Genomic DNA, 26,504 nt, shown 5'->3' on the forward strand with positions numbered 1-26,504 from the left:
AAGCCACGCGTCTCATTATACCTACTAACACAAACATTGAATAAATATAGGAATGCATGTATACACATACATATATAAGTATGAAAAATATCATTAAATGGTCATTTCAATTGCTCACTTTATGACAGTTGATTTTGATGGAAGCACAGCTCTACTGTTGATGGCCTTATTACAATATTATTTTTTATTGTGGAGGTCAAACTGATTATCTGCATAAAATGCGTTGAATTGGTCAAAGTTGAAAGTGTTTTTTGCAATTTAAAGGTAATTTCCGAAGAGGTTGGCAAACTTTGCATAGCAAAGAATTTATAAATATTTTTTATTGAAAAAATAAATGGAATCTCTCCAATTGAAGTGGATAATATAGGATGCTTCTGATTCCAGTAAGAGTTTTTTTTGACAGAAAGTATTTTTTTTTCAATCTTTCAACAAGAGAATACAGAGATTATACGCACATATATACAGAAATTATACATATCGCACCTTAAATACAAAAGGGTCACAACTCAAAATGTACCATTTGCTCAAATATGAACGAGACGTTATCAAAAAAACGGTCCGCGGATGACATATGGCAAAAATAAATTTTTTGTTTTTTGGTAGGACTGTTATAAGCTTACATGGCAAATTTCAGCGTGATATGTCACATAGTTTGTTTTCTGTGCTACTGTAAACAAGTCAAGCTCGAGTGTGGAAAATTTTGAGTTGTGACCCTTTTGTATTTAGGGTGCGATAGGTATATATATAAGTAGAGCACAGTGCTTCAGGTGGTTTGAAAAATTCCGAAGTGGTGATTTCAGCGTGGAGAACGAGGACCGTGGCCGGCCACCGAAAAAGTTTGAGGACGCCGAATTGCAAGCATTGTTGGATGAAGATGATGGTCAAACGCAAGAAAGGATGGCAGAGCAATTGGGAGTGACCCAAAAAACCATTAACCCAGTCTCGGCATTGTGTGAAAAGTTTCGTTTTCGCTCCAATTTGGTTTTTTTTTTGTTTGATTTCGAGTTCAAAGTAAATGCTCAGTTATATACATTTTTGTATCTATTTTTCTTACCACTCTCCCGTGGGTGTCTATGCTTGGGATCGTGCATCTCTTTGAATTCCAGCAAAACTCCTTTGTCTTTTCCTTCAATTAGTATATCCAATTCATCGGCGCTTTTCTGGCTCTCCTTCAACACTTCAATATCTTCATCCGATGGAGAGAGTTTCGAAATTTGTCTTTCGAAATATGCCGTCAACTTTGCGTCATCATCAGACTCGAATGTTTTGTAACCTTTTGGGCGATGTTCATCGATAGTGTGTTCAGGTTCAAATTCGATTTGTCCTAAGCCTAGATTGTACATCAAATGCTCGAGACCCTGTAAAGAGATGAAGAATGCTTTCAATGTGAGTTATGCCATTTTTAATGTATGCAGGTTAATTTAATAAAGGGCTTTGTTTCTTCAACTAACGTAGTAAATGCTTTGAAATCACAATACATCTAAATACATTAACCAAGGCTGGCTCATTGAGAAGTTTTATATTTATGTAATTGGTGAGTATTTTTTAGTAAATATTTTTTAGATATTTTTTTTCTTAATTTTTTTTTAAATAAATATATTTATATGAGCGCTTAGAAATGATGCGATAGCAAACATATACGATGCGAGAACTAGAGCTCTGTATACCTGAAAATCGAGCAGTGCGAGTACCTCTACAATCGCTCAAATTTCGTTCATTGCTCAACTGCTCAAATGTTGGTTTGAAATTTTCGAACTTTTGATTAATTTGAGAAGCTAGAAAAAAAAAATTGTACAATAAATTTTATTAGAAATTACTTAGTTTTCTAATTTATAATAGTATGAATAATTTGTAAAATTGACAAAAAAGTGCGGACAAAAAGTTCAAAATAATCAAAACACGCACCGCTAAAATTGCCCTTTCGACCCTACTTTGGCTAGTTGCTATTGACGAAGTTCTCATAATGCTAATTAAGGTTGGGGTTAAGGTAGTAGCATACGTCGATGAACTTGCGGCCTCCGAGTTAACTCTGACAAAACGGAGCTGGTGCTAGAAAATATAAACCTCCACCCTTTCTACTTCCAAATGAAACAACAACGTTCTCCCGCTTTCATCGGAAGTTAGGCATCTTGGAGTGATACTTGACTGCAAACTCCATTGCAAGCTACACATTGAAAATCGGGTAAAGAAGGCCAGTATAGCCTTCTATTCCTGCATATCTACATATGTTCGGTAAAAAATGGGAACTCAAGCCACAGGTCGTACTGTGGATGTACAACGGCCACTAGGTTTTGCCAATTTTAACGTATGGATGCATGGTTTGGTGGGAAGCTCTTCGGAAGGGCTATAATATGACTAAACTGGGGAGGATGCAAAGGACTGCATGCATTAGCATCACCGGATCATGTAAAACTTGCCCCAGTGCTGTCCTGAATGTCGGTTTGCACTTACCTCCCATCGACTTTTACCAGGAAGAGGATTGAATTGGCCTCAGAGACCTGCTACCGGTCATCGGCATCCCTCCGACAGTTGTTAAAGAGAAACTGCACAAAAGTATTTCTGAGGAAAGCGCAGGAAAGATGGAGCTCCATTTCTTCATGTGCTATTTTGGCCACAGTACAATATATGAGGGACTCAGAAAGCCCTTTGGACTCCTCGCCACTCAATTTCCAAACTCGTAGCTGTGTTTAACGGTCACTGGACGATCGGCACACACGCCGAAAAGCTAGGGTTACCATTCAACCCCCATTGCAGAGGCTGTGGGGACCTTTCAGAGAAGGAGCAACTTCTTTGTAAATGTCCGGGCTTGACAGCTAGACAACTAAGGTCACTTTTCACTTTTACCTTTCTTTGACAGCCTGGGGTAGTGAGCCAACCTAAATCCCATCAATCTTCTCCATTATATGAACAGCTCTAGCTGGCTGTAGATATCTGCCTGTTGGAGGTCTCATAATGGTATCAAAACGGCGCTTCAGTGCTACTTGAGGAGTGCCAGAGTGGTACTTCAACCATTTCACCTACCTACCTATCGCTAACATTACTAGAAAAAAATCGATATGCTCAAGCTCAGGCTTGTTCGGTCGTTAAACCTATAGTTGGGTAGTGTTATGCTACCTCCGAACGGCTGGTGGCTTTTTTTTACAACAGAATAAACTCAGAGGTTTGCTATTTCTAGCCGACGGTCGACCGCTATTAGAAACAACTTTTGGTATCATTTGATGTTTCTTACCCAGAGTGGGCTTCAAATGCAGGGAAAACGGTAATCACGTCTCCAAAGCCTCCAAAGCAAAGGGGGAAAATTTCAGTTTAACAGCTTATACGTTTTCAACAAATTTTGTTTAGTTATTTATTTTTTTGTTTTCTTTTAAATCTCTTTTAAGTTTTCAAGCGTACTACTCTGTGGCGTCTTCGGAAATATGCATGAAATTTTGAGAATATTTGCCAGGTTGTTATTGTATGTAAATGAAAATCGTGACTGCACATTGTAACTGCACAAAATCGTAACTTATATAAACTAACTCCCTTCGTCCAACGTCTTTCTAACGCAATTGCTCTAATATATGCATTTACTTGTTAATAAATATAACAGACAAAAAATAACAAAAAATAATTAGCAATTCAGTAGGGAACTTGGGAACTCGTGAGATGGCATAATATTTACAAGGCTTAATTTGCTTGACAATTTGCATAACTACAAAATAACATTTCTTTCGCACTTCATTTACAGTTTGTATATTTCCCATAAAATGAAGTCATAACTCAATCAACAATAATATTTTGCGTTAAGGGGACAGATACCTGTAAAATTTCGAAAAAAACAAAAAATTCATAAAAAGTTAATATAATCCTTTAAGAATATGTCAACAATTTTTAGAACGTAAATTTAAGTATTTCTTATATTATAGATCGTCAACCGTGATGACTCTATTCCTTGCGTTCGAGCGGCGGGAGAGGTATAGTTACGTTGTATTCAAACTTTAGACGCGTTTTTCTTGAAACTATATTTTTCGAATTGGCGTACACGATAACTCGAAAAGTTATTGACCGATCTCCCTGAAATTTTGCACACATATTTTTTATGATATTACTTTCTATGTGAATTTACAATTCGAAAATTTTTCGAAAAAATAATTTTTTCGAAGCAAAAATAGTAGGAAAATTCGCCCCAAAATTCAAATTTTTTAAGTATTTTATTCCGCGAATTTTTTTTTCCATTTTTGTTTAATTCATATAGAAATTATGACATTAGTAAACAAAAAAATTTTTGGTTTTTGACGTGATAACGTCTTATAATTCGATTTAGCCGGCTGCACGCACGAAAAAATGTGTCGTTACCTTGCTCATTCGTCGCATATTCTTATTGATTATTATTAATTTGATTTACTTGAAGAATTTAAAATAAAACCAAGTTTGTTAATAATACCTGTTGTTTTTATGTTATTATTATTAATTTTTTTATCATATATGAAGGAAAAAATGTATGGTATTGTAATATTTACCACATACCTTATAAGATATGTTGTATACTAATATATGTATATAAACATGCATATACATATACAATTTCGCGCAATTTTCAAAAAGAACAAATCTATATGTAAAGATGCATACAAATCATATGGACATATCAAATATACGAATCTATTCCGTACGCAAGCAAATGTAAGCTAATGTGCTTGAACTGCAAGGGAGAGCGCGGAACGAACGACAAAGAGCACAATCGGCCCCCGCGTTCGGCAACGTTCGACATCTGGCTCTGCCCTACTTGAGTGAGTATATATATGTATGTATATGCGCATATGTAGGTATATAAATTCACATACTTGTATTTGCATATGCCTTCTTCCTGTGTGCATGGTAATGAACCATTTATCTGTTGAGAATAGGACGATGATAGAAAAAGTAGGAAATGAAAGGGAGTGTTTCGAGTGTAAAGTGTCTTGAAAAAGGTAAATCGATGATGGTGCCTCTTAGTGTTGTTGACTTATTAACGTCTGATGCACAATCGAAATTGAACATATCTTTCATGAATTTGATAAATGTTTCGTCATTTTTCACGTTTGTGTAAATGTAACTTGACCTATTCCATTGCAATTTCATTTACCTCCTCCTCTATATCCATACAAAATATCTATCAAACAAATAAAATTAAAATTTTGTTTTGAAAATTGCAACCCTTACATCAGTATTTTCTTATGACGTTGTCACGTTAAACTATCGTCAGTAAACTGACTTTACAGACAAACTTTTTGTATTCAGGTCACTGACGCCGATGTTACAATGCCCGCCGATTAAGAAGCCCCGCTGCGACCTTCCTGGAAGAATTTAAATGATTAAAATAAAAAAAAAATGGATATAATTTTAATGTATAAATAAACTATATGCCAATTTTGAAAAAAATATATTGACTTCTTCATTTAAAATAATTGTAATGAAAATCAGGGAAAATATGCCGTTTACAGGTGTCTGTCCACTTAACATGAAAATAAAACTTCTTTGAATTATTTTGAAATAAAAAAAATCGTGGTGCCCACATTTTTGATTGCTATTGCACCTATGCGTAGTCATCCTCTCTATTATCTATGTATGTGTGTCTATATATTCTTCTTGTAATGAGTTTATTACCATTATAATTTATTGTAGTTTGGTAATTTCAAAATCAGTGCAGTGAATGTGAACTAATTTTTATACAAAACAATAACCGTTTTTTTCTTACTAGTATTCGTATGACAGAAAAAACGTAATGATTGATAAAATGGAAGACCTCGTAAAAAAATGTGTCAGAGCACTGGCCGCCGTAGCTGAATAAGTTGGAGCGTGACTACCATTCGGAAGCGCGTAGGTTCGAATCTCCGAAACACCAACTATATATACATACATAAACATGTCACCGTAAAGCACATACAGCTTAATATTCCATCGTCAGCGATATTCGCTGCCGCCAACGTGCAAAAGTCCATAGTCCAGTCGAGACAAGTTTTGTCTCTTTCAGTGTAATTTTTTGCAATCGCCAGTTATATATCTTGAGAGATCAAAAATATATTACATGTTACGACATAAAATATGCCAAGACAATGTAAATAATGAAAAAAAAACTGTGTTAAAAGTTAACAGATTCGGTTACTACGAATGCAAAGCCCAAGCTGCGCTCAACGGCCGCCTCCTCGCATGCAAAACGTCTGAGTGCATTGCTGTCATGAAAGAGTTTACTATAAAAACTGTAATTAGGCGCGAATTTCATCGTTCGACCCGATTTTTTGACTTGGCTTCTGAATGTTTGAAATTTTGATTACTTTTACCTTACCAATACAAGAAAAAATATTTTCTTTTGGTCAAAGTTTGCTTTTGCGGAAATCTGAGCAAATTTCTAATTATTTTCAGAAAAATTACTGGCTTTTCCGTAATTTTATTATAGTGCAACCAGGGTTAAGTAAACTACCGCTTAAATGAACTCCTCCAACGAGTCACTCTGTAGAATGAAAACTAAATTTCTTTTGCACTGAGTAGAGTGAATAAACACTTGAGAATTGTATGAAAAATATTTTACAATGGCCCAAACGCTTATTAGTTATTACAGCTGGATGATGACTGGCCAACCCAGTTGACTTAATTTTTATCCGCAAATTGAAACAAGAAATTAGATTGAAAAACAATTCTTTATTTCTTAAACGTAAATTATTTCGATCCGAAGCAAAAAAGGGCGATGAAGTAATTTATGCTTATTTGAAAACTGTATCAAAACTGTTTAGGCTGGCCCTTTTATAATGGTTTTCGGCACCGCTATCCCTTTATCGACGCTAGGTGAAGGGGAGACCACGCGAAGACGATGCGACGTGGGCTTTATGTATTTTTTCGGTATACATATGTATCGATGTGCATGTATGTTGTTGGCAATGCAGATGTACTAAATTCTGCACAAAGAAATGATGAGTAAGTGATAACAACAAAGTGTAAAGGAGCAAAGAGCGAAATGAACGATGAGAAGAAATGTGAGCGATGAGGAAGATAGAGAAGTGAAAGGAATAGGGTGAGCCCAAATTGTGGGTGATGCGAAAATAAAGTTTAAACCCTTAACAACAGCTTTAGACAAGGCTATCGAGGGGGTCGAATAAAACACGAATTCTCTTGATAATATACCCCTTCGAAATTTTAGAAAAAAAAAAATACTAAAGAAGTGTCTTAAAGGTGAAAAATAAGCAAACCAATAACAAAGTCTTTATGGTCTGTATGGACTTCCTCGCATTGAACTCCTAATCGATGTATTTAAATCAATTAAAAGCCAAGAATCAATAATTTGGTTATTTTCGATGTCTATCATAAGAATATATACAGTGAGACAGATAACCAAACAAAAAAAAAAAAGGTTATGTTGTTACAAGTACAAGTACAAGTATACAAGTAGGTATAACGGTAAGGTCAGACGGGGTTATGCGCAACACTTTGTTTCATTATTCAGGTATCATATAAAGGATGGAAAATACATAGTGGCGCAAAATTAATCATCCACTTTTGTTTGTGAATAACTTTTTTACGAAAAAAACAGAAATATTTTGAATGATGGAAATGTTTATTTTGCCCTTGACTGCTGGTCTGTTTGGACATATACTGCAGCTGTCAAGTTCACAAGTGTCAAATATTATTGAAGTCATTCATGTCTTTCGATGCGGTGATTAATTTTGCGCCACCTTTTACATGTGCATATAATTTTTGCATCAATAGTTTTAAAAAGTTTTTAATTTTTCTTATACTATTTTTTCCGATTTTTCAAAAATTCGTATTTGACGTTTGTTCACAAAAGTGAGTTGATACGCAGTATCTTGGTTGTAAAAGATACGTAACGAATTCATGGCATAATGGTTATATAAATGGCTATCGGCTTCTTAAAGACATAAATTATTTCAACTTTGGTTAAAAAAAAATGTTTAAAAAATTGATTTTTGTGCTACCGAAAAGTGGAGCTTTATTATAAAGGGTTTTCCAATAACAGGTGTTATTTTGAATAGGCTGCTATTTCGGTAAATGTCTCTTTTGAAGCTGTCATTTTTTGATATATGACATGTAGAAACTACGCCATTAATAAAAATGGAACGATACACGCTTAAACAACGCATTGAAATTATTAAAATTCACTATAAAAATGGTGAAAATTTGGCAGAGCGGTTCGTAAAACTTGAACATTTTTGGGTCATCGTGAAGCACCTTGTTGGACCGCAATACAGAAATTGGTGAACAAATTCCAGCTGTTGGGACAAGTTGGTGATGTGAAGAATAAAACCCGTACACGTCGCTCAAGAACAGCCGAAAATATTGCTGTTGTAGCCGAAAGTGTCCATTCCTCGTCGTTATTTGGAATTAAGCTTTCCGCAAACGTCATTGCACCGTATTTTGCTTAAGGGGGTCTTCTACCGTCGCGCCTTAATCTCGGGCCTATTTTTGGGAATTAATTACAAAGCAACCACTTGAGATAATGAAATCAGATTTTTTTTATTTAATTTGCACAAGTTTGCACTATTTAAAAATATATTTTTCAAATCGAATTCTTTGGCCCTGTGTCCTTGAACCGTCCTCGAGGTTGCCCTTGTAAAAATGTCCTAGGCGACTTTGTGGCACGCGATCGACCATTTTACTTATCTGAAATCAAAAAAATTTTTTTTTTTATCATAAAGTGTAGCGTTGGCTATGTTTTCCCAGTGGCGATTTTAAATATTTTGAAATTTGTAAAAAATGCGTGATTTTAAAAAAAAAGTTTGAAAATTTCCTCTTTTTTTTACACTTTAGAGGCCCGCAAAATTAAACTAATCAAAAATTGAAAAAAGTGGTCTGGGAAAACATAGCGAGATGTTCACTGAATAACTGGAAAAAAGATGGAATGAATTCGACAAATATTTATAGTAGATGTGTGACCAGAAAGTTGAAAAAAGTCAACTTTCGGGAAAAGGCGTTTAAAGATAAAGTCACGCCACAGAAACGCTCGAAAATGCCACGCGCATGCATGTATTCTCCCCGAAATGCTCATGAAGGAACATGTTTTTCATAAAACCCTCTTTATAGCATACTCTTAACATTAGTAGCTTTTAAAAAATCTAAAAAAAAAAAAATCGATTTTTTCAAACCGTGACGGTAGAAGACCCCCTTAAAGATTTAGAACCTAAGGCTTATAAAGTCCAGTTAACACAAGAACAACATCGAGTCTTTGCTGATTGGGTCGTTGAAAAGCATGAAAATGATCCGGAATTCCATCGAAAAATCATCTTGAGTGATGAGGCCCATTTCCAATTCGGTGGCTTCGAGAACAAGCAAAATTGTCGGATCTGAGGCTCAGAAAATCCAAGAGTTATTGTTGAAAAGCCTCTCTATCCTAAAAGTGTGACTGTTTGGTGCGGTTTATTGTCCGGTGGAGTCATTGCACCTTACTTTTTCGAAAATGAAGCTGGAACAACAGTTATGGTGAACGGATTGCGCAATCGAGAGATGATTAACGATTATTTATGGCCAGAATTGGATGGTATTGATCTGGACAACGTTTATTTTCAACAAGACGGCACTACGTGCCACACAAGCAACGAAACCATTGACCTTTTATCAAAATAACACCTTGTATTGGAAAACCCTTTATTATGGGTAATAAATTTGCAAGCTCTAAATTTTTCTAAAAATTCTGTTTAAAATTTATGAAATTTTATTGGATTTTTGTTTTGTAATTTGCATACAATTTGAAATTTAGATTTGTATAGTTTTTGTTGTGGAATGAATAATAATTTCATAAAAATCTTACCAAAAGTAGAATAAGAAACTCAAAAACAAAAAAAGAAAAAAAAAAGATTTTTGAAGTAATGGGTTTTTCAGTAAGAGCGCTTCAACTTTTGAACTTTTTTGAATAAAACACAAACGGTTTGACTTTTTTAACTAATTTTTTTTTTATTATCGAGTTTGAACATATACATTTAAGTATGAAATTCGATTTCTTTTGCATGACCACCGCGTGCACGTTTTACGAAGTCCAATCGTTGAACCCAATGTTCGACCACTCTTTTGCATAAATCGGCCGAAGTTCCAGCAATTTCGCGTTCAATATTGGCTCTGAGCTCACAAATCGTCGCCGGCTTGTTACTGTAGACCAATGACTTCACATAACCCCAAAACGGGACGGCTTGTTAAATGGACCGTAAAATGGCCGTAATGCTCTTAAAGTAGCAGCAACAGAACGATTATTTTCATAAAAAATTTGCACAATTTGCAATCGTTGCTCAAGTATGTAGCGTTCCATGATGGAATGTAAACTAATGAAGTTTACAAATGACAAGCGAAAAATAAAAAATATTGCGTCGTTCGCCTTCACTATCGGAAAAAAGTTGAAGCGCACCTATTGAAAAACGCTATACTTCAAAGAGGCATTTTATTACACTAAAGTTGATTGGGTTATAAAACTGCATCCTCGAAATTTTTTTAAAAATTCTGATTAAAGCTTATGAGCATCTGTAGGATTTTTTTTTATTTGCACAAAATTTGAAATTTGCATTTATATGGCTTTTGTAGTCAACCAAAAGTTCAATCAAGTAATCAAACAACAAACCTTAGTGCTACAGTTATTTAACGCAGAAAAAAAATATTGAGAAAATAGCTTTTTTTAGTCTTTGAAGCACTTATTTGAGTAATCCCTTAATATCGAAAACAAAGGCCAGTGCTAAACAGCTAAGTGTGCCATTATCTCCGCATTCATTTTACCTGCACAACAAAAATGACTACAAAATGCGTTGCAGCAAAATAAAAGTTTTCTTGTTTAATTAGCGTGCGCAATAATTAAAAACATGCATTATAATATACGTTCATATTTTCATATTTTCGCTCCAATAACTTGAACGTAGCAGATAATTTAAATTTTCCAATTATATTCAATGACGTGAATGAGTTGGACCCTTTTCGAAATTACCAAATCAATTACATTGAACTGTCAGAACTGAAAATATATACATATACATACATGCAAGTATAAGCAACACTTTCAAATCGCACAAACAACACTCTAATGACGGTTTGAATGTTAAATAGAGCAGCAATTTTTAATTCCAATAACAAAAAGAGTACTGAAATATTACGTATACGCCCCATACAAGAGACTGGAGATTGAGTGAGGTTAATAAATATTGCGAAAAGCCTAAAACAAAAATAAATAACTGAATGTGATATTGATTGAGTAGTAAACGCACACTAACAACAATATACAACATTTTGTGGAGATTAAATATAGGAAAAAAATTAATCGACTACGTGCCAGTACCAGTTTATTTAGCAGCTGCATTCGCACAGCAGAAGGTATTTAATTACCTTCATTTGTTATATACAAATTTTTATATACAGTGGTGAGCAATAAAAATGTAACTATAGTGTAAGCTCTTCAATGGGCTTCTCTATTAGTCGGACACCTCCCTTGAGCGTAAATTTTTTTCGTAAAAATAGTAGCATAAATATTAATGATCGATACCTCCCGATTATTTTTGAGCATCGAGTACTTCGGTAGCGATTCTTTTAAAAATAGGGTGTTTTGTTAAAAATCGGCTCCTTATTTTCATTTTACTTTTTAATATGAGCCGACACACAATAAATAAAAGACAAGTTGTTCGGCCTATCAGCAACCCTAAGCAGAACAGGAAAGAAACAACCAGAGCAACAATTGGATGATATGAGTATTATTTACGGACGCATCAAAAACTAGCTCTAATCCCACGTTCTCTGTAGTAAACTAATAAGGATTGCTTATTTCTGGAGGTTAGTCACCCGAACACTGCTCAGTGTTCACAGCTGAAGCAATGGCTATAGCACAAAGGAGCGAAATTAGCCCAGCGTAATAAAGAAAAATTCCTTATTTGGACTGGTCATGCATGTCATCCATTAAAACCATACTAAATGGTTTGGAGCAATCGCAAATTGGTTGAAAAAATAAGAGATCTCTGTATTCGTTACAAAAATATTATGTGGATATCGGCTCATAAAGCCATCCGTGGCAACGAGCGTGGCGATAAAACAACTCGACATCGTTTCCAGCTTATCCAGAAAACAATTCACACAGATATAGACAAATTTAACAAGTCAGTACGTCTGACACAGAATAAGGCATACTAAACTCACACACCAACATCGCCTTACAGGAAGTGCCCAACAGCAATGCCCCTTTTGCGGTAATAACTCAGCAACTGACCACATTTTAAGCGAAAGCCGCACCATAGAAAGCACCAGGAAGAAACAATTCGGATCCAATAAACCTTCTCTTACTACTGTTTCTGTCACCAATATAGATTAAATTAGATTATATTTGTGGGGGGTTGGACAAGTCCAAGCGCTCAGTCAGGAGACCAGTGTGCTACTCTCTGATAGAGTTTAGTAGAAAGAATAGAGATAGGAAAGATAAAAAGTGGGTGGTAAGACGGAAAAATTAGTTTGAGGTCACTCTTCCACAAACCTCTTGGATTCATTGATGAATCTTAAGAGATCCGGAAGAGGAAGAGTATGAACTTTATCCATACTCAGTATATCGTAATCCAATATATTAAGTCTGATTCTGGAAAACGCCGGACAGCTACAAAGAAAATACTCTGCAGTCTCGACATCCTCAAGACAATATAGGCATATCGGGTTGTCGACGACTCCCATGCTGACCACAGACGTTGTGTCCTGTGATTACATCCACAAGTACCCTCAGGTCCTTTCTGCTGAGTTTTAGGAGAAAGGTCGCTATTTTCCTGGTAGGTTCTTTCAAAAAGCTTTTGGCTACTCAGCACGAGTTCAACCAGACCAACGTCATCTATGGGTACACCTCATGAAGTCGTCAATCCATAGTTGAATCGATGCAGAATTGACACCTAGAAATGGTTTAGGGCCTAAGGGGCATACTTGCAGCGTCTTCATTAGCTAGGTTATCAGCTAACTCGTTCCCTGTAATACCACAATGTTTAGGCACCCAAATTAGACTAACTTTGTTGTGTTTTGCAACACTGTTCAGATTTGTCTTATATTCACTGACTAACTTCGAAAAGCAGTGTGGGCTAGCAAGGGCTTTCAGTGCAGCTTGACTGTCACTACAAATTCCAATACTGCTGCCCTCTGCCACTTTTTCTCAATTAGCCAGTATGCCACGTTCAAGATGGCATAGACTTCCGTAAAGAATACCGTGACCATCTGTCCTGTGGCATAGAAGTATTTCGAGTCTTCGCCTAAGTACCATCCAGATCCGCTACCATCACTGGTTTCGGATCTGTCGGTGTAGAAAGTGTGCTGATATCCCGTTAATAGGTTCTATGGTCTTAACCATTGATCTCTATCTCACCAATAATAACTACTTTAAATATTTTTTTAAAAGATTGTAACTTAGCTACATTGATTTTATATGATTTGCTAATAATAACATAGACTCCTTTATCGAGCCATCAAGTTTTGGGCCCATGCAGCTAGTACTTGTTCTTGTATTAGTTTTGAATGATTCCAAGATCTCCAATTAGGAATAAAAAGAACCTCTCTAAAGGAATTGGGCATTACTGAGTTGCATTTCTGGGTAGCTGAGTAAGTGAACTCATCTCGCTTTAATACTCAGGCAGTACTGACTTTTTTGAGAGGAACTGGGGACAAGAGGAACACTTTTTCGGGGCTTGAAATCGAGTGCTTTGAACTCAAATTGAGTAAGATTCTCAAATTAATGTATTGTGCATTTTCCATTACGCAATATCTATACTTTCGGAAATCGAGTACTGCCGATTAATTTGAGAATTGAGTGCTTACTACTTTAATTATTATTTTTTATTCAACGCTAATAAATATTATATAAAATTAATATTCTATAATTTTGAGACTTGTGATTTCCTCTCCAGAAATGCATTTTCTTAGCTCGCTACTGTATCTTCTTACACGCACACGATCGGCGCTATCTTGGCATGAGGGGCACTTAGCGTAATGGTCAGCCAATGAGCTGCCAAAAAAATATATTGTTAATATAGAGTGCCTCGATAAGACAACTAGTATGAACATTTGAAAAAAAATACTCATTTCTTATTTAAAATGTTTTAGTAAAATATTAAATATTTCGACATAGAATTTTCACAATTTTTACAATATAATTATAAATTATGCATTCACGCAATTTATCATGCCTTAATCTCAATTTTAATACATGGCAGCTGTCAAAAAATAACGCTCCCGGGGCACCCCAGCAGGCATATTTCCATGCCTTTGCATTTAGATATGCGTACGTATTTGTGCTTGCTAATACACATGTTTGTGTGCGTGTAAATATGTGTTAATCGGTTGTGCTTACAGCTTTTACATATAATAGACGACCTGCATGGCATACAAATAATAACAAAAGTTGTGCAATATTTGTGCTTTTTGTTTTTCAATAGAAACACCAATAAAAGCATGAAAAATAGAAAACAAAATCGTTTGAAAAGTTTATTGGCTTCATTTACACTTCATTTCGGTCACGCACGCGTTTTGAGCAACATTCGCACGCTTATGATAAATGGGCGCGCAGCGGATGGACAAGCAAGTTTTGAGTGATTGGTATGAATTAATTGGCGGTCAGCGTAGCCGAATGGGTTGGTGTGCGAACACAGTTCGGAGGTAATAGGTTCGAATCGCCGTGAAACACCAAAATGAAGAAAGAGATTTTACTAATAGCGGTCGCCTCTCGGCGATGACAGGCAATGCCAAATCTCCGAGTGTATTTCTAGCATGAAAAAGCACCTCATAAAAAATATCTGCCGTTCGGAGTCGGCTTAAAACTATAGGTCGATCCATTTGTGGAACAACATCAAGACGCACACGAGAAATGGGAGGAGGAGCTCGGCCAAACACCCAAAAAGGGTGTAAGCGTCAATTATATACGGGTATGAATTAACATAAATTTTTAGTTATGTAGGAAGCACGATTTCACACCAAAATCTTAAGCAAATTATACGCAGGCATAATCATTTGGATGGAGGCAAAATTTTTCAAACTTTGCTCATGACAAATAAGAATTTTGGTAATATTTCATAAGCGCTTCTTATTGTCGGTTGGGCGGCTGCGTGAATCATCTGCTTGGTGAAAATCTCGGTTAAAAGCTCACAAAAAAAATAATAATAATTTTGAGTGACGGATTCTTTATTTTGCCCTTTATGCATTTGACTGCTAGTCTGTTTGATTCCTGCAGCTGTCTAGTTAAAAGTGTCAAATGTGATTGCCTGCGTTGCCATTTGCAAAAATGAAAAACTGCCCAGAGGAGATTTAATTTTCAGCGACTTTACCTAGAATATACATAAATCAGCTTTGTTTTACCAAATTTCTTTTTAAGATAAAAACAAAGTTTTTTAACAAAAATATTTAAAAAATTTTAATACGTACCTATGCCCATACCTTATTTCAATTATTATTATCTTAAGGGGGTGACATACGTCAGAATTTTCAAAAAATCGATTTTTTTTTACAGTTTGAGGAGTATTTTTGTGGAAGTTGGTTGGAAAAAATTCAGATAGATACAAAGTTATGGTAGAAAATGTAACTGCCGGACGAGAGTTTGATTCGCACAGCGAATTTCACTTGAGAGTTTAAACTCGATTTCCTCTAAACTACTTTTTCCGGCACGTTCTGCACGATAACTCATACATTTTTTAATATTTTTTGGTGTGATTTTTTTTAAATATTCGAAAATGTTTTCTTTATAGTGTGTCGAGCCGGAATTTTGATATTTTTATTAAAAGAGTTTAGAAACATAATTAAAGTGTGACATTTATGAGGTAAAACGCATACTTTTTTAAGTGCCGTAATTTGCAAAATTTTTGTAAAGAAAAATTAAAATAATGTTTTTTATAAAGTTTGAGTCCTAATAAACAAGTTATTAAGTTTAAGTCTAAAATAAACAATTTTTTTATATTTATTTCTATTGTTTTCCCTTCTAAAAACAGTTTTTCTTTTAGCGCATTTTTGCCGCTGCTGGCCGTCTGCTGGTCTATACTTCTTTTCCTGCTATTCTGGTGCTCATATCTACGAGTATATTCCTCCATATCCACAATTTTCCTTACTTTAAAGCCACCTTTAACTCCTTTCATTTTCTCTGCCTGATAAAGATAAAATTGCTACTTCCAAAAGGTTGAAGGGAAAATCTCCAAATTTGTTCCACTATTTTCAAGGCCTGTGAAGCTAGCGATGCGTTAGCTTTAGTTTATATAATTTTATTGTCATGGAAGCTTTTATTATTACTTTATAATATCATTTCTTACTATATTGTTATATTGTATATATTGTACATTTTTAAATTTCCCACTTTAAACATAGCCACAAATTTCGTAGCGCAAACAAACTAACCAGCTATAATTATATATGGACCCGCGGGTTTAAGAAAAATTTTCATATTTATTGGCGTGATAAAGTGTGTTGTAATGTTAGAAAGAAAATATCACCTTACCTTTGACAGAACAGACGAATGTTTGTAAGAATGAAACTAGTAAAAAGTGTAAAGGTGTATTTGGGAAAACGTGAGGCATTTCTCCTAGCAAGATCCTATTGATCAACATGTCTATGATAATATCTATTATCACCTATTCATCACTGGTCTGGATGAGTAGACCCTCTCTCGTGAGAGTCAGGAGGACCCTGTCGAGACTACAATGCTCTGTGGCCATCTGTTGCACCGGAGTTTTTCCGAATACTTCAGGCCCGGCATTGGATTCCCTGGTTGGTCTAACACCACTTGATTTTTTCGTCCATAGAGAGGCCTTGAAGGCCATCTGCAGGCTGAAACACAATGAGAATTGGTACAACCCCTGCCTAGCATTGGCAAACAGAGAGGGCATGGACTTCGATCCAACGATCCTCGCAATGCGCGTTGACTCCATGCCATCAAGAGTCGTACTTGGGAAGACATACAGTGGGGTGCTGCCAGAGGCTTAAATGTGGTCAAACTTTGAAAATGAGCCCGGTAAGTAGTGTTTTCGCCTTTTCACGGACGGCTCCAAGACCGAGCACGATTCCAGCTCTGGTGTCTACATATGTTACGTGGAATCCAGTGGGACAAAACTACACTTTGCACTTGTATCTGTTTTTCAAGCGGAGGTGTATGCTGTTCAAGAAGGAATGAACTTTGTTGTCTGCAGCGACAGCAAAGCTGCACTCACGGCCGTAGACAGCCCTCCAACCACTTCAAGGGTAGTTGAGTCCTGTAAATACGGGCTGACCTATGTCGGTAGACATAACATCCTGATGCTAACATGGATTCCGGGACACTTGTGTATCGCGGGTAACGAGATCTCTGATTTTTTAGCTAGGATGAGCTCTGAGGCTAACTTCTTTGGCCCGAACACCTTTCTGTCACTCCCTTCGGCAGCCATCAAAGCCACGGTTAGAAAATGGGTTACTTTAACCCACAAGCAAAGTCTGGCAGGCTGCAGATGGACAAAACTGATGTTACCTGTCATGTCCGACCGGCTGTCACAGATCCTCCTGTCATTAAGTAGAAGGGACTGTAGGCAGCTGGTTGCACAGATGCCGGGCCACTTTCTATAGGCAAATCACATAGAAAAGGTAGGAGATTCGGTAAGTAACTTTTTCTAATATCCAGGAAATTGTACGAGTACATGCAATCCTTGACCATTGACACAATATGCAAATATCTGTAGAACGGCTGTAGTTAAAAAAATGATGGAAGGAAGAGGAGTTTCCGATACAGCAAGTTACTGCGTCATACAGCAAGTATATTTAGAAAGAGAAAAAATTTATGAGAAAGACAAAAAATCCTAAAAATCAACGGAGTTTATCACTTGAAACTTGTACTCTGCTGTACTAAAATGCAATGGGCTATAAAATTGCATACCCAGAAAATCCAAAAACTCTGGTTAAAAAGTTGAGTTGGTTAAAAAGTGGTTGATGAAATATTTAAAAATTTTGTACAAAGTTTGAAACTTTGCGTTATATGGTTTTTGTTGAGTATGAATTAAATTTTTATAAGAAAATTGTGGTACGTTTATAATTTTGCAAAGGGTTGGAAAATAAATCGTAGGAGTAGAAATCAGTAGTGGCACGCAGGGCAAATGAATATTAGGTATGTATTTACGGTACGGTTCTTCATTGATTGAAATTGAAATCTCGATAGGAAAGTGTGGGGGTTTCTCACTCAACTGTGATTTGAAAGTTTTAGGGTGCTGACGATAGTACAAACAAATCTAAATCTCAGTCTGAGAGGAACTGCAGAAATATAATTGTTAGCAAATGATTTTATATGGATCAAATTCTTGAATATCATCCGCATGAATGATAGGTATGCATACCCTACTCGCTTTAAGAATTATCAGGTGACGGTGAACTTCTGGTGAAATTAATTTGCTTTCTCAGGGCAGCTGCGAAAAAGGTGCTGGGACGATTCCACCTCGTCCTCCAGATGGCATCTGCAGAACGGACTAGAGGTAATCCCAAGTCTCCCCGCACGGACACCTAACGGACAATGCCCAGTAAGGATACCCACCGGATTCGAGAGCTGCGGCTTTGTTAGCTTTAGAAGTTCCCTCGAGCGCCCCCGATCTACCCGTGGCCAGAAGGACCTCACGACTTTGCACGTTTACGCCCTAGTCCAGCGCTCGCTGAGTTGACGCGAGGCCCATCTTTAAACGAGTAGACCACAGGTTCTCAAGCGAACCCCAATCCTCTCATTCTCTAGGGTATGAGTGTTTAGGAAAATAGGTCCGCTGCAGATAGCACTAACTTTTTTAGCGCGCGAGTTAAAGTTGAGTATAGAAACGCGAAAACTACACTCAATGGACTATTGGCAGTCTGAGTGCGGTTTGGTGCATGAGATTATGCGTAGTTTTGAATAAAAAATGAGATATTTTGAAAATTAAACAAAAAAAAAAAGTTAATTTCGAACTATACCTATAGCTGTAAACTATTTACAAAACGACATAGCGAAATGAGAAATGATATTATACTTTCCAAGAAATTTATTTTTAGAAGAAGACCAACCTTAGGTTCGCATTCACTTAGTAGGAGCGCAAAAATTACGAGCAACTGATTTTCAGCGTCGCGTCCATGCTTCCATACATATATAAACAAATTGCTGGTATTTCGTCTGCGGTACCACCCATCCGCTTTGGAAGCGCCCACGATGGCGACAGAAAAATCTATGTGAATCGCATACAAATTTGCATAGATATTAATGAGTGTAAGAAACTTAGATATACAAAAATATGCATACCAATAATCACGATTATAGCTCATAAACACACATACAAATACGCTTATGCATATATGTTTTCAATAATCAACCTGTTTTTATTATTTGCACTCGACCAATGGCATATTTGCATGCAAACTTTGCCACCACAATTAATTCCTTTATGTATTTCATCGAATTGTCTACTCTACAGCATTAGCCGCATTACTGAATGCACAAGCAGCCAGTTAAATATATTTACGAGGTGTGGCTATGAAGTAACAAGAGTGATGCTGAAAGAGATTTAATCTCGGTTTCAAATGAATTCACTTATTGTCGCCATTCAATTCAAACCCACTTTCCTGCTCCTTTAACACTTTACATGAATTTTGTATTACCTAGAAGCCTTTTCGTACTGGCTCCTTTAGGAAACTTGTCTGCTTTCCCTTTCGCAGATTAACGAATAACAGATAACGGACTGACAACTGTTTTTTTTTAATACAGATTTCTTTTTAGAAAATATAGGAAAGTAGCTTCATGCAGGATTTGGCGAATAAGGCTGATGATCAAACACTTGGTTTGAAACCTCTTGGCGGTATGAGCCGCCGCATTGCCTTCATTGCCTACGTGGAAAATCCATGGCTTGTTCGTTTTTTTTTTTAATACCTCATGGCGTTCATTAAAAACATGAATGTGGTCGTAGTAATGCTGACTAATATTTTGAACTTTTCCCTCATCAATCGAGATTGGCTTTCTATTAGTACGGGGATTGGGATCATCACCGTGCACACACGGAAAACCTATGGGGTTTTCCTCAAATGATTTCTGTCGCAGCTGCAGGAACGAGGAGGAGGTTAAGAGCGTTGAACACTTCCTCTGCATCTGACCTGCTCTTGCGAGAAAACGAGATCGGAGTCTGAACTCTTATTTCTTTGGATTTTCATCAGACTTGGAATTCGCGCCATTTACAGTACTTTATCGTTCATCTGAGAGACGAAGTGGTTTCATCACATTGCGAGTTAGAGGGTAAGCGTGAGTCGAAACTAGTAGCATCACAAGGGGTCTCCAAGCCTAAGTGGCACCTTCTACTTGTAGGTATTTTTTGGCTCACTTGCGGACAATAGATTTTTTTTTCACCGCCTTCAGACAGGTGAATCTTTTAGTTTGGACCTTGCTCTCCAAAATGCCTCAAAGAGAATAATCCCTTGGATTCACGTCTGGTGAATTTGAAGGCCATAGTGTGGACGTTATGAAGTTCGCAACGTCACTTCAAAGCGACTTCCAGAATACTTTCCCGATAATATTTCGCATTGACCTTGACGCGAGGCTCGATAAAAACGATTGGAGACCGCCTATCTGCGGTTGCAGCTGGCCAAACCATTAGCTGTGGCGGGTGCTTCCTCCTGGTGGCCAATTGATGACTCAAATTCTCGTATGAACGGTCGGTAAAATAAACCCTATCGTTTTGGGAGTTAACAATTGCTCAATTTGAAAAATTTTTCCGTCAGAAAACATTATGTTCGGAACTCCTTCTGTCTCTCAAGTCTGACTTGTTACTGCTTTGGTGTGAGATCATGCGCATTTTGGATCTTGTAAGGCTTGACTTTGAGATTTGATTTGATTTTTTAGTATGTAGCCGATGCTACGGTCAGATATTTTCAGTTCTTTTGATGACCACCTCCATGACGTTTCGCGATGCTACCAGACGTTAGCCTCATTACTTAATAGGCACACCTCGTACATTAGAATTTATAGCGAAAATATTTGGTTGGCTCAACTGCGTTGTCGCCCGTTGTCGCCAGTGGTTTTCTCATTTGCGAATGAAAGTGAATGTAATGTTTGTAGTCGTTTCTATTTTAGAATAAATATAACTTTGCAATAAAAATATTCAAGCTACTCCGGGACGCACACGTGCGTGATTTTATTCTATGCACTGACACATGTCGGCTATTAAAGCGAATTTATAATATCGAATAACTCATTCACATACAAATATACGAGTATGTATGCAGATATGTTAATGGCTGCGCTTTTTCGTTAAGAAGATTTCAAAATCGTGGATTTGATGCGAAAATATTAAATTGTGCTTAATTTTCTTAAATAGTTGTGACAGTTAAAACGGATATGGCGCGAAGCTATACAAACATACTTATTAAAGTTTTTGCTGCAGTGCAACTAATTTGCTTATTAAGTACGAAAAAATTATTGCATTAGTGATTCTCAAAAATGTATGCCACTTATTTAGGAACGAGCAGGAGGCGTCAGTCTATTGTTGAGATAAAGTGGAGTTGAGTAACAATTTCGGTTTGACTCATAAATCGGCTAGATTAATTTTTTTTTTAATTAATGGAGTGGAAGCAACCCTAAATTTTGTATTACAATACTCTTTTGGGTAAAATTTCTGAAAAAAATGTGTATAAATAAATTTCCTTGGGTCTAACGTTTTTTTTTTTCAAAAATACCTAAAAAACAAAACAATGTAGTAGAATTAATGTTATGGATATTAAAATTCTGTATACAAATTTATTTTGAGTCAAAATGCTATACTTTTCAAAGTACTGGAAAGAAAAAATTAAGTTATGTTGGCACTAAAATATATATTTGGCTTTAAAAAATATTAATGCTGGCGTTCCACAGAGAAGCATTTTGGGTCCTCGGCTAAATACAAAATGCGCACACCAACGAGGGCGGTTGAATAAGTGCCCGGGTTTGATGACACAGGGCATTCCTAAGGGAAGTTGGTACTAGCATCGTGTGCTGCCATCTATCAGACGACTGATTGATAGGTTAGTTTGGATTTGGCAGCTATCGTTCGGTAATTCGCTTTTTGTTTTTGGACGGGAAAAAATGCGAGGAGATAAAAGCAAAGTTGGATGCTGTCTATGGGGACGCTTCGCCATCTATGACCACAGTTAGATATCCGTTTTTGATGAGGAGCGACTAGGACGCCCGGCAGACGTCGTTACCGAGGAAATCATTCAAAAAGTCCACAACATGATTCTCGCTGATCGACGAACGAAAGTGCGCGAAGTAACAGGGGACATAGGTGTGTCATCCCGAACGAATATTTTACATGATCAGTTGGCGATGAAAAAATTGTTGGCCGATGGGTGCTGGATGTGGCTGTTAACTTCGAAGCAGTGTTTGGAGCAATTTAAGCGAGATCCAAATGAATTTTTGCATCGAGTTGTCACCGTTGATTAAAACTGGATTCATCATTACCAGAAACTAAGCAACAATCACAACAATGGATTTTTCCCGGTAAATCTTCCGGAAAGGTCATGGCCACGATTTTTTGGGATGCGAACGGCGTCATCCTCATAGACTTTTTAGAACAAGGAAGAACGATCACTGAGCAAAACTACAGTGAGTTATTGGACCGCTTTCATAAAAAATTTAAGGAGACACGGCCACATTTGGCAAAAAAGAAGGTGATGTTTCACCATGATAAGGCCCGAGAGTATTCATTCGGAGTTGTCGCCGCCAAACTGCACGAATTGCTTTGTAAATCGCTGCCGCATCCTCCGTGTTCACCCGATCAGGCTCCCTGCGACCTTCCCTAACATGAAGAAATGGCTTGCGGGGAAAAAATTAGTTCAAACGAGGAAGTCATCGCCGCGACAGAGGCGTATTTTGGAGAGTTCGGCAAATCTTATTTATTGGAGGAATTAAAAAATTCCCGAATGTTGAGAGAAGTGTATTTTTCTAAAAGGGGACTCTGTTAAAAAATAGAATGGATGAAAAAGGGGGCTTGAATACTACCATAGGGTACACCAGAGGGAGCAACAAAAGAATAAGACGAGTCGAACGACACATTGCCTATTAGCAACATTGGAAGTTATCCATTTTAGAAATTGAGAGTGAAAGGCGAAATCCTCAAGTTTAGCTATCAATGTTGTGTGAAATACTCTATCAAATGTCTTAGAAAAATCTGTATAGTATCCATTTAAAAACCCCTTTGAATGATATCCTAAAAATTCTCTGTAAATGCAGCTAAATTATGGGCCTGGGCAATAAGTTCGTAGCATTTTTACCGAAGGCTTTCATTAAAAAAAAAAATAATTATGTCATTAAGTTAATCAATTATACATTCGCCGTTGCTGTTTACAACCTCTTCCCACCTTGCAACCAATTTGTTGATGCCGTTCCGCCAAAAATCGCCAGGTCTGAAGTTGTCAAGGAAGTTGTTGAGTCAGTTTTTAAGAACCTTTTTGTTTCTCTAAGGTAACGCCCTTCATGTGGTTTGACAGGGAGCGAAAAATGTGGTAATTGGTCGGTGCAAGGTCCGGAAGGAGTGCGAGGAGGAGCTCTTGGAGTGCGGCTTTGACGACTTGTGAAACATGGAGTATGGTTTGACCATGTCGATCAGGTATTTTCAGTCAAAGAGCCTCATTCACGCAGTTAGCTGGGCAATGGAGCGCTCCTTGTTGACCTGGCATTCTTTTCGAGCATTTTCCAGTGCACCACGCCCTCCCAGTCCCACCAAACATATATCATGATCTTCTTTGAATGAAGATCCGGCTTGATTTTCTTTGACTTTGCCGTATCTCTCTCTTTGTTTCATATTGATGTATAGTTGTATATTGATGTGTGTTCGGTAAAAAAAGCGCTGTTTATGTTGCGCGATGGCGGGCGAGATGCTGAGAGGCAATTTGAAGGCGACTTTCTTTGTTTTTTTGTTTTTTGTTGAGCTCGTGAGGCAGCCAGGCTTGCAATTTTTCGGTAAATCTCATTGAATGGAGGTTTTTGAGAATCGTTTTATGATCGCAGCTCATTTTTTTTCCACCAATTCACGGCTGATTTGACGACTGTTCTCCTTCAGAAGATGTTTGAGACGTTCTTCATTGAATTCAGACGGTCTTCCGCTGCGGGAGATGTCATCGACGTCAATGTCGCCATTTTTCAACTTTGTAAACCATTTCCGTGGTGTAGATTCGCCTATGATACTTTCTCCATATGCGTCACTTCTGCAGCTTTTTGACCTCGATGAAAAGCAAAGAAGAGCAGATGTCGAGAATGTTGACTTTTACCTTCTGGGTATTCCATTACTAAATCTCAAAACTAATAAAGGATTAAATAATTTAAAAATACAATTAATATAGTTTTGTAGCGTAAAAACGCTATGAACTTTTTCCCAACCCAATAGTTAATATAGATCTGCCCAGCACAAACCCGTGTTGACTGGGACCTTACAAATGTTTAACTACAAAGTATATTTTCGTATATATTAAACGTTTTCATTTGATCTTGCTCATGCATATGCATAGAAGTGACTAAATTTCTGTAATATGCATACATTTTAGAACAACTGTGCAGTTTCGAACTCACATTATTTCAATGCACCCCACACAGTCATACATTTATATTTTCCCTTATAAAACTAACTGATTATTAACTATTTCCGGCCTATTGTTACTACGTTTATTTTTGATGCTTAAAAAAGTTTGCAAATTATTTTCTGCTATTTTTAAATATTAGAGAACAAAACTGGATTGCAAACGCAAAGCTGAGTCAGAAAGCTTTAATTAATACAGTTTTAATTGATCTGGTTTGAATACGTTTAATAAATAAATAGACTTATAAAGGGGAAATTTTTGTAATGGGAAAATATTAATACAACTTTCACTTGTAATAGTTTTCAATGAAACTTACATTGTAAGAAAAAATTATAATGACTTTATGAATTTTTAAATATAAATTATTTGAAAATTTTTTACACTTATATAAATATAAAATATGTACTTATATAATAATCTAAAAGGTGACGCAAAATGAATCATCAAATCAGATAGATTTTTTTACTAAATAAAAGAAAAAAAATGATTTTGAGTGTTGGAAACCTTTTATTTTGGCCTTTAGGGGGTAGTATGGTATTTTTTTTTTTTCATTTTTTTTTTTTTTAAATTATTCTATAACATCTTAAGATTATTGTGTGAAAGTTTGAAGTGGATTGGAGTAAAATTGACAAAGACACAAAGGATTAAGTATCTACCTCTCCAACCGGATTTCACGCTGCCGAAATCTTTAAACGCGTTTTTCTCACACTTGCCTTTTTTACGGTCGGTGTCCACTGTAGATTCATATCTATTATACTGCACCGATTCTTTTCAAATTTGGTTTTTTTGTTTCTTTACTTTATTCACGAGGTAATGACGTCGAGTTTTTTTTTTTTAAATTTTGTCATATTTTAAAACAACAAAGTTCTCAAGTTTTTTTTTATGAAAAATCGGTGTTTTGACTTCAAAGCGCTTTAAAAAATTAAAAAAAAAAAAAAAAAAAAAAATTCGACGTTGTTACCTGCGAAACTTTATTAGCTGATGAAATCAATTTGGTTTTTTGATTTTAGTTGATCCAGTAATGAGTTCTGAGGGACCACGCAATAAAACTTTTTTATGAGACGTCCGCGAAGATTCGCTGCCACCAACTCATTTCTTCATAAAAATCAATGAAAATTTCACACAATATTCTTTAAATATGACTTTATAATGAAGTAATTTTAAAATTTTGAATAAATCAACTGTGTCGACAAAAAAAATTTCGAAAAATATGCTTGTTTTACACCGAATTAACCATACTACCCCCTTTACGCGCTCCCTTGCTTGCCTGCTACTGTATGTTATATGTCTCGTCTATAACTGCCAAATATGATTGACGTACCGCGCCATTTGCTATTATTAAAAATCTTCCGAGAGGCTGGTTAATTTTGCGCTCAATCAAATTTACCGCAATATACACTTGCTAATTAATTGGCATCACGATTTAACAATTAAAAATCTTTCTTCGAATTATTGGTTGGAAAAGTATGTACATGCGCATGTGTATACATAGCTTAGTCCGCTTGTACGTGACATGCAGTGTGGTTTTATACCTACTGTAGGCGCTAATTATTAAGAAGTTACAAATGGTAAACCACCGGCTGGCAAAACACCGGTGAAGCACCAGTATTTGTAAAGTATTTCTCAGAAAAGAAGTATTTGACTTTTGGTAGTGGCTTTAAAGCTGTTACTTACGCCATTCGTGGAAAGGCATCTTTGGTGGAGACATTCGGCTTCAACACACATTCACTTAATTCTCATTAATGCGAGACCCAAAATATGAGCCCTTGATTTTGAAAGTCGACTAAGTCAAAATTTTTAAAAATCGAGTTTATCAGCGACTTGTTATCTAATCCTAATGAACTAACATAATCTGAAGAGATTAACAGTATGCCATGAAAATTAACTCGTAAAATTGAGTGTATTTTTTGGTTGTTAAACAAAATACGGAAACTGTTCATTTTGATAGTCGACTAAGTCAGTTCGTTGAGAAATTTTGGAAAATAAATAATAATTTTGTAATG

At 36.4% G+C, this 26,504-nt stretch overlaps 1 protein-coding gene across 1 annotated transcript in view; it reads right to left on the reverse strand.

The window, feature by feature from the left end:
• The window catches only part of LOC129241467 (zinc transporter ZIP5), a 73,242-nt gene that overhangs the window by 22,067 nt on the left and 24,671 nt on the right, over positions 1–26,504 (reverse strand). The window contains exon 2 of the mRNA XM_054877800.1: positions 1,055–1,358. Coding sequence (XP_054733775.1) covers positions 1,055–1,358 — 304 coding nt within the window. The remainder of the gene's footprint in view (positions 1–1,054; positions 1,359–26,504) is intronic.

The sequence above is a fragment of the Anastrepha obliqua genome, chromosome 3 (genome assembly GCF_027943255.1).
Source record: "Anastrepha obliqua isolate idAnaObli1 chromosome 3, idAnaObli1_1.0, whole genome shotgun sequence".
NCBI classification, from domain to species: Eukaryota; Metazoa; Arthropoda; class Insecta; order Diptera; family Tephritidae; genus Anastrepha; species Anastrepha obliqua.